The 17,366-nt window shown below is 38.0% G+C and overlaps 1 protein-coding gene across 6 annotated transcripts in view; it reads right to left on the bottom strand.

The window, feature by feature from the left end:
• Nucleotides 1–17,366, bottom strand: part of CDH8 (cadherin 8) — a 429,237-nt gene that overhangs the window by 143,345 nt on the left and 268,526 nt on the right. For all 6 annotated transcript variants that reach the window (XM_055145049.1, XM_055145050.1, XM_055145052.1 and 3 more), the window contains one exon: nucleotides 1,588–1,724. In XM_055145049.1, the coding sequence (XP_055001024.1) occupies nucleotides 1,588–1,724 (137 nt within the window). The remainder of the gene's footprint in view (nucleotides 1–1,587; nucleotides 1,725–17,366) is intronic.

Below are 17,366 nucleotides of genomic sequence, written 5' to 3'. Positions count from 1 at the left end.
GAGAGACAGAGAGAGAGAGAGAAACAGATTGTTTACTCTTGTCTTTACTATTTTTTTTAATATGGAAAAGGTTTTGATTTCTATTTTCATAAAAATAGGGCTTATTGGAGACCGTTTTCTCCACTTCCGAGCAAGGGAAAACTGGGCACTTTCTGAAAGTTTGGATTAGTCTTTATACAAACCAATTAATCACGTCTCCCAGAGAAGCTTTCCCTGTCTACGTGCGAGCTGTGAAAAATACCATACATATTTCAGAGAGAGTGGAAAGTAGACTTTAGGCCCCGCGTTTCTAATTATCATCTTCATATATTATACGTCAGCCCATGAATCTTTCTTTACATTTATCTTTCCTTATTTAGACTTTCAACTCCCTCATAAATTTGTTGTCCTCTGGAATCTGTTATAAATGGGAAAGGATCCCATCAGATCCTTTATGGAAAGAGGAGACTGAGATAATATGCAAAATGTAAAATGCTGGGAAATAAAACATCATAGCCCTTTGCATATGTATGTGTATGTGTAATAAAAAAAAAAGTTGAGACAGAGTGCAAGTTGAGAGGTTCAAAGCAAGAGTCTGGAGATCTGAAGATGCAGAGCTGCCAGGATGACCCAGGGAACCTTGCTAAAGGATGACAGTCACCAGGGTCACACTCAGCCTAGCCCCAGGCCTCTATTACTTCTCCCATAGTGTGGCAAGGAATCAACTACACATTATGCATTAACCTTAAGTACAATACTATCTTAATCCTTTAACCTCCCTATTATTTCTTAGGTTTATTTAGAGCCTTATTTTTTTTTTAGGGTCAATAATAGTATCATTAAGTATAATCAAAGCTTTACTCATGAAATTCGGTGAAAGTAAAACCTATGTTATTTTAATAGCCTTAGAAAATTCCCTGAGAAAATAAAAATAAATAAAGTAAAAAATTCATGGTTTTATAAGTGATTTTTGAAGTATTTTATATTGAGGATACATTTTCATTAATACCACGCTCTAAACAACTAAGCTAACCAGTCGAAAAAAGTATAATAGACTATTTAGAATTCTATGTAAAATACATTAAACTCTAAACACCAGGCAAAATATTTTCTATAACCTTATATCACTAGAACCATATTCCTCAATTATGGGAGTTTTCTTTTATCTTCATTATGTATATGTTATATGAAGTATATGGATGTGTGTCCATAATTTCAATACTGAACTGTATTAGTGTCCACAAATGTAAGTTATAGTGTACAGATCTAGAATTTTATATTTATGTATCCTTTCATACTCAATATTTATCATATTTCATTAAATTTTTCATGCAAGTTTTGTAAATGTCTGGGTCATGGATAAGAATGGCTAAGATATGAGAATCAGTGATATGTTTCCTTCCCATATACATTACGTCCTCTTGGAAATAAACACAATGCTGACTTATTTCATATTGATATGATTCATTTATAGATTCCTTGGGATCAATAGAATACATTTGCATATGAAAATACCCAGTGAAAACAGGGACCACTTCATCACAAGCTCACTAAGCACAAATGGGAGCCAATCTCACAAGTAAGAAAGTAACAAATTGAGGCACTTACTAATTTCGGTGGCAATGATTGTTATGTTGTGCCATACACTTAATTCTCTGTCAAGTGGCGTTGCCAGCGTTATCTTCCCATCATCTGCATTAATGTTGAACTGTCTCTCCAGGTCAGTGTGCCGGTCGATAGAAAACCTACAAAACAGATATAACTGTAATCTACTTCAATATTAATATGATCCATACAGTTCAGAGCAGACCTTTAGTAATCCTCGGAGAGCCATAGTTGTGAAGTCAAATGAATTGGGAAACTCAGTGGCATCATAATTTGTAAAACAAAATGACTGAATGAGACACAAGAAACTTAATAATTATTGTCCAAGGGGTAATTAGCTATGTATGCAGCATGGAGGTCATAAACGGGCATCAGTTTCAATAGGTAGCATCTTCAAAAACGGATGCTGATGAAGAGTTAATTGGACAATCCATCACATTTATTGGACAGCTTATGATAATTAGCACTTGCCACAAAATATCATATAAACAATGAGCTCAAGCCCAAAGCCGGATGCTGCTAGACAGGTATTATTTATGGTCATTCAAAGGAAATGTGCGTTTGATTTAAACTGGTATTTCACCTGACAATAGATGTTTGTGGTCGCTCTAGGTTTACTTCGTTTTTATTTTAAGTAAAGATAAAAACACTTTAAGTACAGAGAAGAAGTTTCTGATTAATTTTTGTCTGTAGAAATCAAGTGGTTGCTGAGTGCCTAGGAAAAATTCATAACAGCTTTTACACTCTCTAACAACTTAAAAAATGGAATAGATAGATTTGCAGATTTATAAGTTTAAAGGCTGGGAAGAAACAATGATCAGGAAAAATCCTGCCCTGTGCCAGGGCTGTAGTTCAAATACTGGTACCATACGGTGATCCTTCAGCAATGCCAGGTATATAATCCCTGGATGATCCTGAGCCCCTCTGGGGTTACCACAGTGACACCCAGCACCACCAGGCCCACACAGCAATGCATCCTCAGACCAGGGAACTTAACTGTCTGTATGGGTTCTATGAGCGTAGCCAAGCACAGCTGTCAAAGCCCCTTGACTACTGCTTAGGAGGGAAAGTCACCCTGCACAAGGTAGCTTTAGGGCTAGCGATACAGCTCAGTGGTAGACTGTGTGCCCCAAATGTGTGAGCCCTGAGTGCAATTCCCTAGCAATACGATTTTATTTTTAATTTGAAAATTTAATGAGAAAACTTTCACATAAGATAATACTCTGAACTGTCTATACTATTGTAAAATAGATCAATAAAATTTTATTTGTGTGGTAAGAGGTTGGACCACATCCAGCCATGTTGCGGGGTTCTTCTTTTTTTTTTTTTTTTGCATAGAGGTCAATTTCAGCAGTGCTCAGGGGCCCACACGATGCTAGAGATTGAACTAGGATTGGTTACATACAAAACAAGCACCTTAACAGCTGCACTAAACAACACCTTAACCCCTGTACTAACTATTTTAGGCAAATAAAATTTAATTTTTTTTTTTTACAAAAAGATAATATGGTGGTTTGTGTCTAGAGCCAAGGTTTTATCAAGAACACTAAGTATCAAGATAATATACTTTTCCCATAATACTTATTAATAGCCTTTTATTTTGCCAAGATATGTGCTTTGGTTATGGAGTGCTGAATCCAGTAAATACACATCGTAAGCACAGAGGACATAATTAGAAAAACTGGTGCATAAATAGGAAGTGAAATGAACTAAAACAAGAGAAAATGGAGGCTCAAAGAGCAGCATTATGAACCAAATGTTTGTGTCCCTGAAAATTTTATTTGCTGAGATTTCAACTTGCCATGTGATTGTATTTTGGGGTTGAAACCTCTCTGTTGTAATTCAGGTTAGGTTAGGTCATGAGGATGGGGTCCTCAGGATGAGGTCAATACTCTTTTTTTATTATTATTTTTGCGTCACAGTCAGCAATGCAATATACAGGGGTTACTCCTGGCTCTGCACTCAGGAATTACTCCTGGCCATGCTCAGGGGACCATAGGGGATGCTGGGAATCAAACCCCAGTTGGCTTCATGCAAGGCAAATGCCCTACCCCCTGTGCTATCACTCCAGTCCTGAGGTCAATACTCTTATCAAAAAAAAAAAAAAAAAGAAGAAGAAGCAAAACTCCTCCCTTTTCCTCTCCTTCTCCCTCTCCCTTTCCCACTCCCACAAATGAGAAGGAAACCATTGTTCACAGCAACACACTTGATCTTGGATTTCCAATCTTAGAATAATAAGAAATAAACTTCAGTTTTTCACATCACCCCATCTATGATATTCTATACCTAAGTCAACTCAAGTCAGACACCATTTTTCTAGAACAGAGGATTAAAAATTAAATTAAAAGAATATAATAAGACAGTAAAACCCTTTCTCCCAATAATCCTACAATTAAATTTACATTAATATTTAACCATAGCAAGCATTATATGTTTATGTGTATTATACATATGACTTATTATTTATATCATATGTACCTACCTACAAAGATAGATGGACAGTCAATATATAATGTGTTCTCTTTTAGCTATTTTTCTTTATTAGTTATGGCATAGATGCCCTTATACTAGATGCAAATACCATATAAAAGAGGCATCCCTCTAAAATCCTTCCTGTTGGATACCATTGGGGTTGCCCTTGCTCTCCTGCAGAGATCTTAGGTTTATTCAGTTACTCCCACAACAGTGCTCCTCAGTCACACCCAGTTCCATCAGGCACTCTTAGTCCTATATTGCTTTTCTATTTCCTTTATGTCACTTGCATGTTTAGCAATGTTCTTTTTGTATATACACAGGTAAACAGTGGATACTATGCTTTTGTACATGGGAGTTAATTGACTCCAAAATAATATTTACTCCTGGGCATTCATCATACTTATTTGAATTAAGCCTTAGGTGTCTGTACTTCCTAACACCCCCAAAAGGAGGGTCTCAACAAAGGATGGACCCAGGGCAAGCTTTGGCATCAAAAGGGGACAAGCTAACTACCATAAATATAATAAGTTAAGACCATGGTCATGTGACAAAGTCTGTCATGACCCCAAAAGAAGTAATTAATAAGACACCTGCTGGGGTTAGAAAAGACTGGCCCGAGGAATATAGTGTGGTATATTAACAAGATATCGCCAGGAAAAGCCAACTTTTATCTTAATATATCTCTTACTGTGTTCATACAAAATTACTAAAAATATTATAAGAAGTGAATTTACTATGATTGTTTAAATGGATTACTAGCGAGGAAAGGAGAAAGCAACACATCCTAGATGGAATCCTGACCTTGAGCAGATCTCCTAGTAATTTGGAACACTGAACCCTCAGATGAAATCTTGTCCTTGAGTAATTCTCCTAGAGATTCCCCTGAAGGAGTGGCTATACATCTGTTTGTTATTATGACAATGTTCAACCCCACCTATATGCACCCCCACCCTTCATGGTTTCTATGTAACTATGTTGTAAGGGGCAAGAAGGGACTATGAGACTATGATGAGATGAGGAAGAAGAGATAACAAAGTAGAGGACTTTGAGGTTTACGAGGAGACTAGGATGATGGGACTATGATAACTGGACTATGACCAAAACTATGACTACAACTGTGCTGTAAGGGAGAGATTGGACTACACTGGGGGGAGAGAGATATAAACCGACTACTGACCAGCCTGGGGCCATGTTTCCCTGTTTCTCCTGATTCTTCATCCATCTGTCCTCATCGACTGGTCGGGGGAATGGCTCTCCATCACCAAAAGCTTTTATTTTGTCCTGTGTCCTTGCTGCATGCTTTTATTTTAAACTAACACTTGCCATCATCCTCCACCAAAAAAAGGAAGAAGGAGGAGGAGGAGAAGGGGAAGGAGAAGGAGGAGAAGGAGGAGGAGGAGGAGGAGGAGGAGGAAGAGGAGGATGAGGAGGAAGAGCAGGATGAGGAGGAGGAGGAGGAAGAGGAGGAGGAGGAGGAAGAGGAGGTGGAGAAGGAGGAGGAGGAGGAGGAAGAGGAGAAGGAGGAGGAGGAGGAAGAGGAGGAGGGGGAGGAAGAGGAGGTGGAGAAGGAGGAGGAGGAGGAGGAAGAGGAGAAGGAGGAGGAGGAGGAAGAGGAGGAGGGGGAGGAAGAGGAGGAGGAGGAAGAAGAGGAGGAGGAGGAGGAGGAAGAGGAGGAGGAGGAGGAGGAGGAGGAGAAGAAGAAGAAGAAGAAGAAGAAGAAGAAGAAGAAGAAGAAGAAGAAGAAGAAGAAGAAGAAGAAGAAGAAGAAGAAGAAGAAGAAGAAGAAGAAGAAGAAGAAGAAGAAGAAGAAGAAGAAGAAGAAGAAGAGGAAGAGGAAGAAGAAGAAGAAGAAGAAGAAGAAGAAGAAGAAGAAAGAAAGAAAGAAAGAAAGAAAGAAAGAAAGAAAGAAAGAAAGAAAGAAAGAAAGAAAGAAAGAAAGAAAGAAAGAAAGAAAGAAAGAAAGAAGAAGACAAGCACAACTGAAGGACTTTGGAATAATGTAAAACCAATGAATTGTTTCTAGAAAGAAAAGGAGGAGTTTGTGGGGTGGGGAGGAGGCTAAGTTGTAAATCGAGTCAAAGGGGAAATAGATTTTATTTTTTAATGATGCACATATGAAACTTCCTACTTTTAGAATCCAATAATACTTCAATTTTTAAATGTGGGGGGTGGGCAGAAATATTTTAAAAATTACTTTTATTTACAATGTTTATTATTAAATTATTTGAAAAAATATGTAATATGAAATTACAATTCTCAATTCAGTAAAGACTACAGTTAAAATTAAGACAACTAGCGCATATAACAGGCATTCATAATGTACCACCATATTCAATCCCCAAGATGATCAGAGAAATTCAGAAAGAATTAAGGAAGAATGCTGAGACAAAGATATATCAAAAGTGTTTTCACCAGCATAGAGAAAAGTTCATTGCAGAGCATTTGAATCTGTATTATTATGGAAAGAACAAAAGTCATTCCCCTAGGGAACAGTGATTATTGATACAATGAAGGGGATTCCAGGTTTATGTTAGTTTTGTTTTGTTTTGGGCGCCACACCTGGCAGTGTTCAGGGATTAGTCCTGGATGTACACTCAGGAATCACACCTGGCAGGGTCCAGGGAAGATATAGGATAATGGGGGTCAGTCACGTGGAAGGCAAGTGCCCTACCTACCATGCTATCTCTCCAGACCAAAATTTCAAGTTTAACTATAAATAATGAAACCAGACATGTGTTTTGCTTTACATATCATTTCCATAGTGACTATTAAGAGAGCTAAGTGATGTCCAGAGAATAATCATTTTCAACATCATACTCATAAATACATTTTGTAGGCATTGCTGGGTTCTAGCAATTTTATTATCTCACTGATGACATTTCACATATTCATACATCAACCAATTTCCCAGAGGCCACAGTAAACGAGAATGGGTCTAGTCACTGATACTCATGAATCGCAAACACAATATATGTGCCACAGTTACATGATTACTATCTGGCACATCTGGCCTAGAAGAAGCACTGGGAACAATGACAGGATTTGGGAAGTTGATATTTAAAATTAAAAAGAATATTGTTTGTTTAATCTGTCATTTAGATCTGTGTCATACAAACTTCAAATTTGGAATAAAATTCCATCTCTATTATTCATGCATCACCACTTCTGGTATATTGAATAAATTCACTGAGCTGGAATTTTCTTCCTGGTCAATTAGTAAATACCCATATCCTTGGAATGGTTGTAAAGACTGAAAATCAAGCTTAAATCAGCCTTTGATTTTTAAAATGCAAAAACGATAACCATCATGACCACCACCACCCTAATCACCATACCCCTTAAATGAAAACTTGATCAACTTCCATACTTGAAAGGTGGCAGGTAAATCTCTTTCTTGATAGTTTATAAATAACACAAAACTTAGGAACATTTGGGTGTCATTTATGTCATAATTCTAACGGAGGCAGGAATATTTTTTCATGTTTTAAAGTTCCAGTTCATGACAGACATTATGGGTGAGTCATAAGTATTTATAAAATAGGCTATAAATACAGCCCTTTAGTAATATCAGAGGTAAGAATGTCATAATATTACAAGATTACACAATGGGAGGAACTTGATTGGGGGGGTGGGGAATGACTTCGTTTAAAATTCAGTTAAAAGTCTATCCAACTCTTTCCTGAAGCCCTTTGCCGCCTGTGTGGACATTTCACACAGTTTACTGCTTGATAGACTTTATGATTAAGACTCCCCCAAACTGCCCAGGAGACAGAAAGTCCTGACTCAGCATCAACAAGCATGCCTGAAAAACCACAGAGGTACCAAGCACCATGGAAAGTGCCTTTTCTTTCCTCCCACTTCCTCTCCTGAATTTGTTCCAGGAGAAATGGAAGACAAGTAAAATTCCTCAAGGCTAGGAAATGTGAAGTAACACACGGAATCAGCATGGGTGCTCTGAAGTCCGTGAATAAACCAGGTATAGAAAGAGCTCATTGCGCGAAGGCATAAGATGGATGATGTTAGTAAACAAAGAAGAGAGTCGCTGTAAGAGGAAGATGCGAGTATGTGTTTAGCACACACCAACACAAGCCAGTGAGCATACTGGTGGTCAAGGAGCAGGAATCCTGCCATGGGCGTTTGTAACTGTATGCCAGTGATGCCACTGCGTGCCTACTCCTCTACTCGACTTCCGACACCAAAACCTGTGCATTAGTTTTCTGATTTTAGAGCATACGGAATTGAACGTCTTATAGATATCTACATGTTAAAATAGATACAAGGCAGCCATATGTCCGAGAAGGTGGGGATTCAGTTTCAGACCAATGCAATCAAGCATATAGTTAGGACAGTACAGCAGGGGTGTAGGAGTCTCCAGTGCATATAAAAATTAGTCTTATCCTATACATAGTAGGTATGCAATAGCTTTATGTCAAAATAAAGCTTTATGACAAAATAAAGATTCATTTAAAAACTTTATTGCAAAGTAGGAATGTGTATCTATATACATATACACATATATGTTGATATTTATCATAGATAGAGATATGGCTGAAATATTGGACCCACACTTAGCATGTGGGAGGTCCAAAGTTGGGTCCCAGGCACAGTGAGCCCTACCCCATCCCTTAACACTGCTGGATGTGACTCTGGTTTCTCCTGATAACCCCTGGGTCTGAGCACTATACGGCCAGTGCTGTACCGCAATTATCAGTCCCCAGCCCTTCCCGATACCCAGGACCCTTGGGTCTTCCCTGTAAGAAAATATACTAATCATCAACTGAGTCTTCAACTTGTGAACAGCAAGTTAAATCACAGTAAAGCCAAGTGCACATAAATCAGGGCACACCTATCCAAATGATTTTTTAAATAAGATGATGATATATTAGACCTCTATAGATAGCCAGATAAAAAATCACTTCCGTCTCCTAGCTTCATTATAGATTTCTTAGGTAAATTTTTAATCCACCTCCCTTTTCTCACAAAATCTGTTCTCTACTTGAGGGTACAGGCTGTTTCTTTTGGCTTCTTTATTTAACATGACATGGGGAGTTCTAGACTGGCAAAAGTCCCTCAAATGTTCATGATTTCATCTCAAAGAGCAAAAATCCAGGTCTTCTTGCCTGGGTTCACTTCTTGATCATGTTACTCACACTGGCTGGTGTAAGTCAATTTTAAATTAGGGGTGTCTCCATATCAATTTTCAAAGCAGAAATTGTCATCAAGGTTGTGAGTTTTAGATTAGGTGATATGTACGAAGTCCTTATTATAGTGACTGGATCATAACTGTTTGAAAATACATCTTTAAAAATCATTAAGATTGTCAGTATCTGGAAACCAGAAGTATCTCTTTACAATTCCTCAAATCTGCAAGTCCCAGCTAATACCCTTTCATTCCTTGTTTCTTTGTCCCTAAATAAGTCCAAGTAGATTCTCAGATCAAAGAGGCAAACATATATATATATATATATATATATATATATATATATAGATGACATCACTTTCCAGTGATGAAAAATAAATCCTATTAACCGGGAAAATAGCTTAAAGGACTGAGTGCATGCTTTGTATGTGGAAACCCCAAGTTTGATTCTCTCTGACTCCCACCACAGAACTACATAGGAGTGACACTTGAGCACTGAACTAAGAGTAGCACCTGAGCACCATATGCCCATCCCCCCAAATAAGAAAAATAAAACGGAGGGACTAGGTATATAGCTAAATGTACTGGAGCACATGCGTGACATATGGAAGGAACTGAATTAAACTTCCACCATGACACAACCTGATCACGGGGTGTGGCCTTTGCAGATCCAATCACTTCCAGCCTCAGCTATAATGAGTCTGTGCACCCAGCCTGAGTCCCTCTTGACCACTACTAGTAGGTCCCCTATTAAAAAAAAAATCTTAAAAGTAAACTAAAATGAAGCTGAGGAGAAGGAGGAAGTAGGAACATTATACTTGCATGTCTGGCACCATTCTCGGCATTTATTTTTTCAACAATTTCCTTGAGACTGTCAGCTCATTCTGACAGGTGCAGGTGCTCACTGGACATACTCATTTTTTTTAAAAAAAATCATGGTTATGAGACCAGAAAGAGTCCAGTGAGTATGGTTCTTGATTGTTTGCAGCTGATCAGAGTTCACTCCCTGGCATCACATATGGTTTAATCCACTAAGTACCATAAGTGACTTTCTTACTTCAGAGTCAGATTAATTCCCTGAACACAGTTTGGTGTAGTCAACAGCACCCTCATAGCTATAGAGTTATATATACATATATATGTTTGTATATATTTTAACACATATACATATTAATACATGTAATTTTTAAAACCTGAAAAGCATTCAGATACTGGCTCCACCCCTGAAATGGTAGAATGGAAACACATCTCTTAAGGTAAATAACAAAAACTACTTTCAAAGTAAAGCTAAGGGGATTAAAATTAGCAAAGCTTGGAGCATTATCTAAAACTTTAGAATCCAGTGCACCCCAAAACATCTTCAATATGTATTGCATCTGTATAATGCTTTGGGTAGGATGGTCATTTTAACAAAATTAATTCTTCCAAGTTGAATATGAACTATTTTCCCACCTTCTGGTACTCTCTTCTATTGCTTTTACTGGTGATTTATTGAAATAACATTTTTTTGAAATAGTATTTACCCCCAGAGCAAAAAACATTGACTTGGAAAGATATATGCACATCCATGTACACTGCAAGTGCTAAATACTATAGTTAGCTTTTTGACTAGTTACTGTTCGTTACTGTTTGACACAGTTACTGTTTGACTATGAAAACAACCCAAGTATCCGGTGACCAATGAGTGGATAAAGAAGTTGTGTCAAGTGAAAAAAGTACAAAAAAGAACAAATCCTGGATGTACTGTCTTATGGTGGTGGGGTGGGAGGAGGCAGAGGAGAAGGGAGCGGGAGAAGGAGGGGGAGGAGAAGGAGATTTAAGAGGGAGAAGGAAGGAGAAGGGAAAGGATAAGAGTGAGGGGGAGGGGAAGGGCAAGGGGAAGGACAGGAAGAAAGAGGGGAAGGGGTGGAGATGAAGAAGCGGGAGGAGGAGGAGAAGGCAGGAGAAGGAGAAGAAAGAGGAGGTCTAAGAGGGAAAAGAAGAAGAAAAGAAAGGGTGGGGTGAAGGTTTAGGGAAAGGGTGAGGGGAAGGACAGGGGGAGGGGCGGGGAAGGCTAAGGACTAAGGTAAGGGGAAGGCGAGGGAGAAAGAGCAGGTCTCAGCCACAGCCACCCTCAGCTTTATTTAGTGATGACAAAACCTTGGCCTGTGATTGCAGAACTAAGACCAACCAAGCAGTGGAGGTTGGGGAGAAAAAGGCAGGAAGACCAGGAGTGACTCACAGACTGTGGTGAAGGGTCTGGGCATTTAGTAGCAAAGACAGAGATGCAGAAACTTTGCACATCAAAAAACCCATGAATGTTAATTTAACACTAATATAACTATGTTCCCTAGACTACAGTATAGAAAAGTTCTTAAAATGTCATGTTTGGGGGTCCATGTCTCAGAAGCAAAGCCTCTCTGGTCTCTAGATTCCACAGACCCAGTGGTAGCACACAGTGTGGACGAAGCACAGAGAGCCCAGTCTTCAGGAGAATCTCCCCTGTGGAATGGCATTGTAACATTGTAACTAGGTAACTATACAGACACTCAAAGACTCCTCTGTAAAGCTAAAATATCTCTACTTCTCAGTGTGATGTTTTGCATGCAGCACATGAGCTGATACGTGATTCATTTTAGGTCAATCAATTATTTTTAATGATGAGTCAATTCTTCCATCTGTAAGAGATTTCTCCATGTCTAGGGGACTGTGGCAAAGGAAATCAGAAATGGAAAAAAATAAAATTAAAAAAAAGGACTATCATTCCCTTATGTTTGTAACCCTAAGAAAGTCAGAATTTTCCAAGCTATGCTAAAAAATCCTGCAAGTTTTCACAGTGTCTATACAAGGATTTCCCAAAGTGGGTCATTTCACCCCATAGGGGGTAGTGGAAGAAGGCAGGAAATTAGGGTGCAAGAGTGGGGGATGAAGTAGCTTTCTCATTGTTTCCTTGTACAAGAGAGATTTCCAAGAGGGTGCTGAATGATTTTTTTTATTCCAGAAAGGAGATGAAAAGCCAAATAAATTTGATATGACCAATATAAATCTTATATATCCAATCTCTAACTCTTCTAAAAGATCCCATCCCTAGTATCTTGGGGGAGATAAGAGGCTGTTGAACAGATCATACACCTGAGCCTTCTACATGTGGGCTGAGGCTAGGATCACCTTCCTTATGTCAGTAACGCACCTCCTTTTATTCTAGTTAAACATTCACTGGACTTGCCTCTTTAAGTGAAAAAGGAAAGAATATTCGACTCACTTATTATGACATCACATGGCATGAAATTCTGCACTGCAGTTACTAACTAAAGGATGAAAAAGAAAACATTTACTAAGCATAGAATGTTAATTAAGTGTGAAAACAAAGCCTAAAATAATAAAAGGGAAAGAAGAAAATGGGACAGGATTTTTTTTAAAACTTATCCTGTCTTCAACAAGTTTCACAATGGAGACACTACTGTGCCCACTCGAGCAAATCGATGAACAATGGGAGGACAGTAACATACAGTGACAGTAATTGTGTCTTAACCTGATTTCTACTGAAACATTCAATGTCCTCTAATGTATATCTTAAAAGTCATAGGATTTGCATCTCCATTATTGAAATCTCTGTTCTAATCTCGTAAAATTATTCTTGTATTGGACTTGCTCGTCTTTTGCAGAATTACTGAAGAGTCATTAGACAAAATGTCTTCTTTTGCTAAGGGTAGAATGGGCTTTGGGGAGTCATCTCCCTGCCACAATAAGAAGAAACTTCCCATTTACACAGTGGGAGGGAGTGACGTGTGAGTAAATGGGTTCTTTGGGTTGTGTGAACATCAATTCTAATGTCGGAGCTTTTGGAAACAGACATTCTCTTTCCAGTACTAGACTAGATATATTTCAGAAACAGCATCACCCTTACTAATCAAGATTTACCAACACACTACTCACACTTTCTCACTTTGCTCCAGCAAATATCCTATTTGCTTCAGTAATACTGTTACTCTAATCTACAATACTATGGCTTAGAAGAACTCCATCATTTCACTTTGTGAAGATTACAGATACATTCCTACCCCAGCACTTAGCATCTTATTTGCCGAGTCTAACTTAATGTGGAGGGGTCTGATATTGAACACAAACTGATGTCACCCGTTTATTCAATTTGGAGGAGATTGCAGGGATCAGCATTAAGTATTAAGAAGCTAGAACTGATGAACCATTTGTTGATAGGTCAAAATGGCCAATGGAATGTTATTGTGTTGAGCAATAATACTCAGAATTATTACTAATATTTATATTATGTAACACCTTTACCTGAGTAATATGTCGCCTCAACTAATACCACCCAGCTATTTATCTTTCGTACCAATATTTTGCACAAAAAATCCATATTTCCATACATTTGCATAGATGTGTTTTCATTTGTGTGTCTATATTTATGTGTACAAGACAAATTCTTATAGCTGCACCAAATACTATATGTGCATATACATCCATTTATCACAAATTCATTTAAAATATCTACTTCCTCTCCTCTGTGCCACCTCTAATATCTACCTGTTGGGGAAACTCTAGCTTACCCCAATTACAGTTTCTTGCTTGCAATAAAGAATACTAATCTGTGACAAGAACAATGTTAAGAACTGTATCACTGTATCACTGTCATCCCATTGCTCATTGATTTACTTGAGCAGGCACCAGTAACGTCTCCATTTTAAGACTTGTTGTTACTGTTTTTGGCATATCAAATATGCCATGGGTAGCTTGCCAGGCTCTGCTCTGTGGGTGAGATACTCTTGGTAGCTTGCCGGGGTCTCTGAGAGGGGTGGAGGAATGGAAACTGGGTCGGCCGCATGCAAGGCAAATGCCATATCCACTGTGCTATCACACCAGCCCATGTCAAGACCATTTCAGAATTTTCAAAATCAAATTTTTAATCTCAAGGACTTGTCTGTTTTCATTCTTAGATAATTTAATGCTACTATGCAAAGTCTATGTAAGTTGGAGTGAACACAGCAATTATGCAGGGTTGAGGAACTGCCAATCATGCCAGTGATGACCTCTCTCAATAAAAGAAGATTCAGGGTTGTCGGAAAATAGAATAGTGGTGGTAGAGCTCTAGAAAGTACCTTCTTCGGTAGCAATAATCAGTGCATCATATTCAGAATTTGATGGATTGTTTTGTGCTCTTCCTAATTTTTATCCTCTCTGATGAGCACTCTATATTAATTTATCATTCCATTCTTATTATTAGAAATTGAGGAACTGGAGAGATAGTATAGTTCGTAAATCTCTTTTCTTGCATATAGGTGATCAGAGTTCCATACTTAGCACCCCATATGGTCACCCAAAAACAGAAGTGGTCCCTGAGGGCCGAGCCAGGAGGAAGCCCTGAGGATTGTCAGGTATGGCCCAAAATCAGGAAAGAACTGATGTCATTCGTATAAATGGTTCCAATTCTCAATTTCTATAGTTATAAAATGAGAATAATAAGCATTTTATCTAGTCCCAAAGTAAGATAACAATAACCTGACCATAGTACATGATACAGAAAAAAACTTATTAAATTACTAGATTTCTCTGAGGATGGTGGTATTTGATTATATGCTTATCTGATTTTAATCAAAATCACCCATTATAAATAAAAACAAGGTTTGTTGAAAATATGCAAACCTACAAAACAAAAGAGCAGGAATAACTTTATCAAAGCCATTGGTAATATAATAAAGTTAAATATACTTTGAAACTTTAATTGAATGTTCAGCCTCATTTAGCAAATGCAAAGGACTAGTGGTAAGCACTGGGAATTAACAGATAAATAAGGTGTGACTGGCTAACTCTTAAGGACAGCAAACGCATCTACATTGAGATAGCTTGTTGCTTTATGGTGCACCAGTAATAAAAGGACACTGCATTGTTGTTCATTCAAGGGAACAAAAGCATTTTACACCAAAAATACTCATTCATAAATACATTGCCTGCTCACATATTCCAACCTAGTTTCAACACTGAATGAACTGCAACATCTAATATCATGTCCCATACAGGTGATCCAAAACTATTTCCTATTTGACCAGTGAACAAACTTCCTTCACTCTTGCCCCTACTCTCTTCCCCTGCTTCATGACCACACATGTTGAGTTCAATTTCAGACAGTTGCCTTTGGAAGGCAATTAAACTCTCTCCTATACATTTTATCATTAAACATACCATCTATAATTTTAACCCTACTTTGGCACTCAAAAAATCATATCCTTATCTACATACCTCAGTAGACCATCCCAAATTTGTACATACCTTGAGGCCCATTTGTAAAGCCCTTGAATTAGATATATTCCACTTCAAGTACACAAAATAGAACTGAGATAGACATTTGATAGATGGATAAAATGTCATTTTTTTCATTTGCAACATGCTCTTTAATATATATAATACTATGTTTTCATCTTCAATACGAAGTCAAATCTGATTGTCCTTTATCAAAAGCAAGGTTGTATAATGCATTGTGTCAAATCAGGATGTAGAAATATAAGGAAAAATAATGGCTTGGTTGAAATGATTCCCATAAATATTTGAACATCAGATAAGGATGCCAATCTTCCTTTGTTGGGATGCAAAATAGGGGATTTATTTTGCCTTATGAGTATAATAATGTTTGATAATACTGCTAAGCCTACACAAGCATCTTTGTTTCTCTCAGAATGCAAACATTTTATTAAGTTTAGTTCCCTAGAGGGGACAGAGACTTTACCAATCAGAAAACCAAGCACAACAAGAACAAAAAACACCCAAAACTTTGAAAATCCAAGATCAGCACTTTCCAATTATTTTTTCCTCCAAGATACTTATGCTATTTTTACCACTCCAGATCACTATTTTTACCAGCCTTAACATTTTAAATACTTTTAAAAGAGTTAAGTAGTTTTTTTTTTTCTATTTGAATAGCCAGGATCCAAAGATCACACTGCTAATATCTCAGTTGAATCAGTTTGCCACTTTATTATTTATATAAATTATTTATTTAAATGTGGAATAGAGGCCAGGGAGAAAGCATGGTAGCTAAGGCATTTGCCCTGGAAGCCACAGACCCTGGTTCAATCTCTAGCACCACATATGGTTCCCTGAGTACTTCCAGAAGGAGGCCCTGAGCAAGGAGCCAGAAGCAAGCCCCAAGTACCATCAGGTGTGGCCCCAAATCAAAACCAAACCAAATAGACACACCAAAAAAAGATGCAGAAAAATATATATTTATATGAGGAAAAAGATCAGTGTGGTAGCAATAGAAAGATATGGATGGTAGATGGTTAAAGTTAATAATTTAGTCAAGTTACTTCACTAGTAAAGAAGGTCAGTGTGGGGGCTGGAGCAATAATACAGCAGGTAAGGCATTTGCCTTGCACTCGGCCAATATGGGTTCGATTCCCAGCATCCCATATGGTCCCCTGTGCACCGCCAGGAGTAATTCCTGCATGCAGAGCCAAGAATAACCTCTGAGCATAGCCGGGTGTGACCCAAAAAGAAAAAAAAAGAAAGAAAGAAAGGTCAGTGTGTTTATCTTTGTCCATGATTAACAGATAGACTCATTCTGCAAGACCTCCTTCAATAAAGGGTAATGGTCAGGTGAGAAGATTTCGTAGAAGACAGTCCCCAGAAATCTGCTTCTCAGAGTTGACCTCATTTTTGGAAAGTGCCTTCTGTCTAGTTATTGGAAAATTAAGCAAAGAGAGGACTAAAGGTCTTACTATTTTGGCAGAATGCAGGCCTCCTCTGATGATAGTACTCATTTCAGAGAGCCATGCTGGGTTGGAACAAGGTTTGACTGAGCCCCCACTGCACTTTGACTTCTTCCTCTGTCCATCCCGCTTCCCTCCCCTTGCATTTACAAGTGCTCTGCCCTATCAGATATTTTGTCCTTGAAGTTCCATTTACTTCTGGAAAAAAATAATCTGTAGCACATATGTTTAATGTGAATAAGATGTGTCATTCATTTATTGCCATAAATTATGACACCTACTTGAAGATCATTTTACTATATATGCATAAACAAAGAATGAGTTTCAGTATCACTGGCTGTATGCTATTTGCATATTTGCAAATATGAAATAGAATTTTTTAATATACTACAGCAAGTCTATTCCACATGAAATTATATTCCATGTCACCTCATACTTTTAGGTGGAAGAATAAATGGTGCCAGGAT

Source organism: Sorex araneus, chromosome 8, assembly GCF_027595985.1.
Source record: "Sorex araneus isolate mSorAra2 chromosome 8, mSorAra2.pri, whole genome shotgun sequence".
NCBI classification, from domain to species: domain Eukaryota; kingdom Metazoa; phylum Chordata; class Mammalia; order Eulipotyphla; family Soricidae; genus Sorex; species Sorex araneus.
This window is presented reverse-complemented; position numbering and strand designations above follow the sequence as displayed.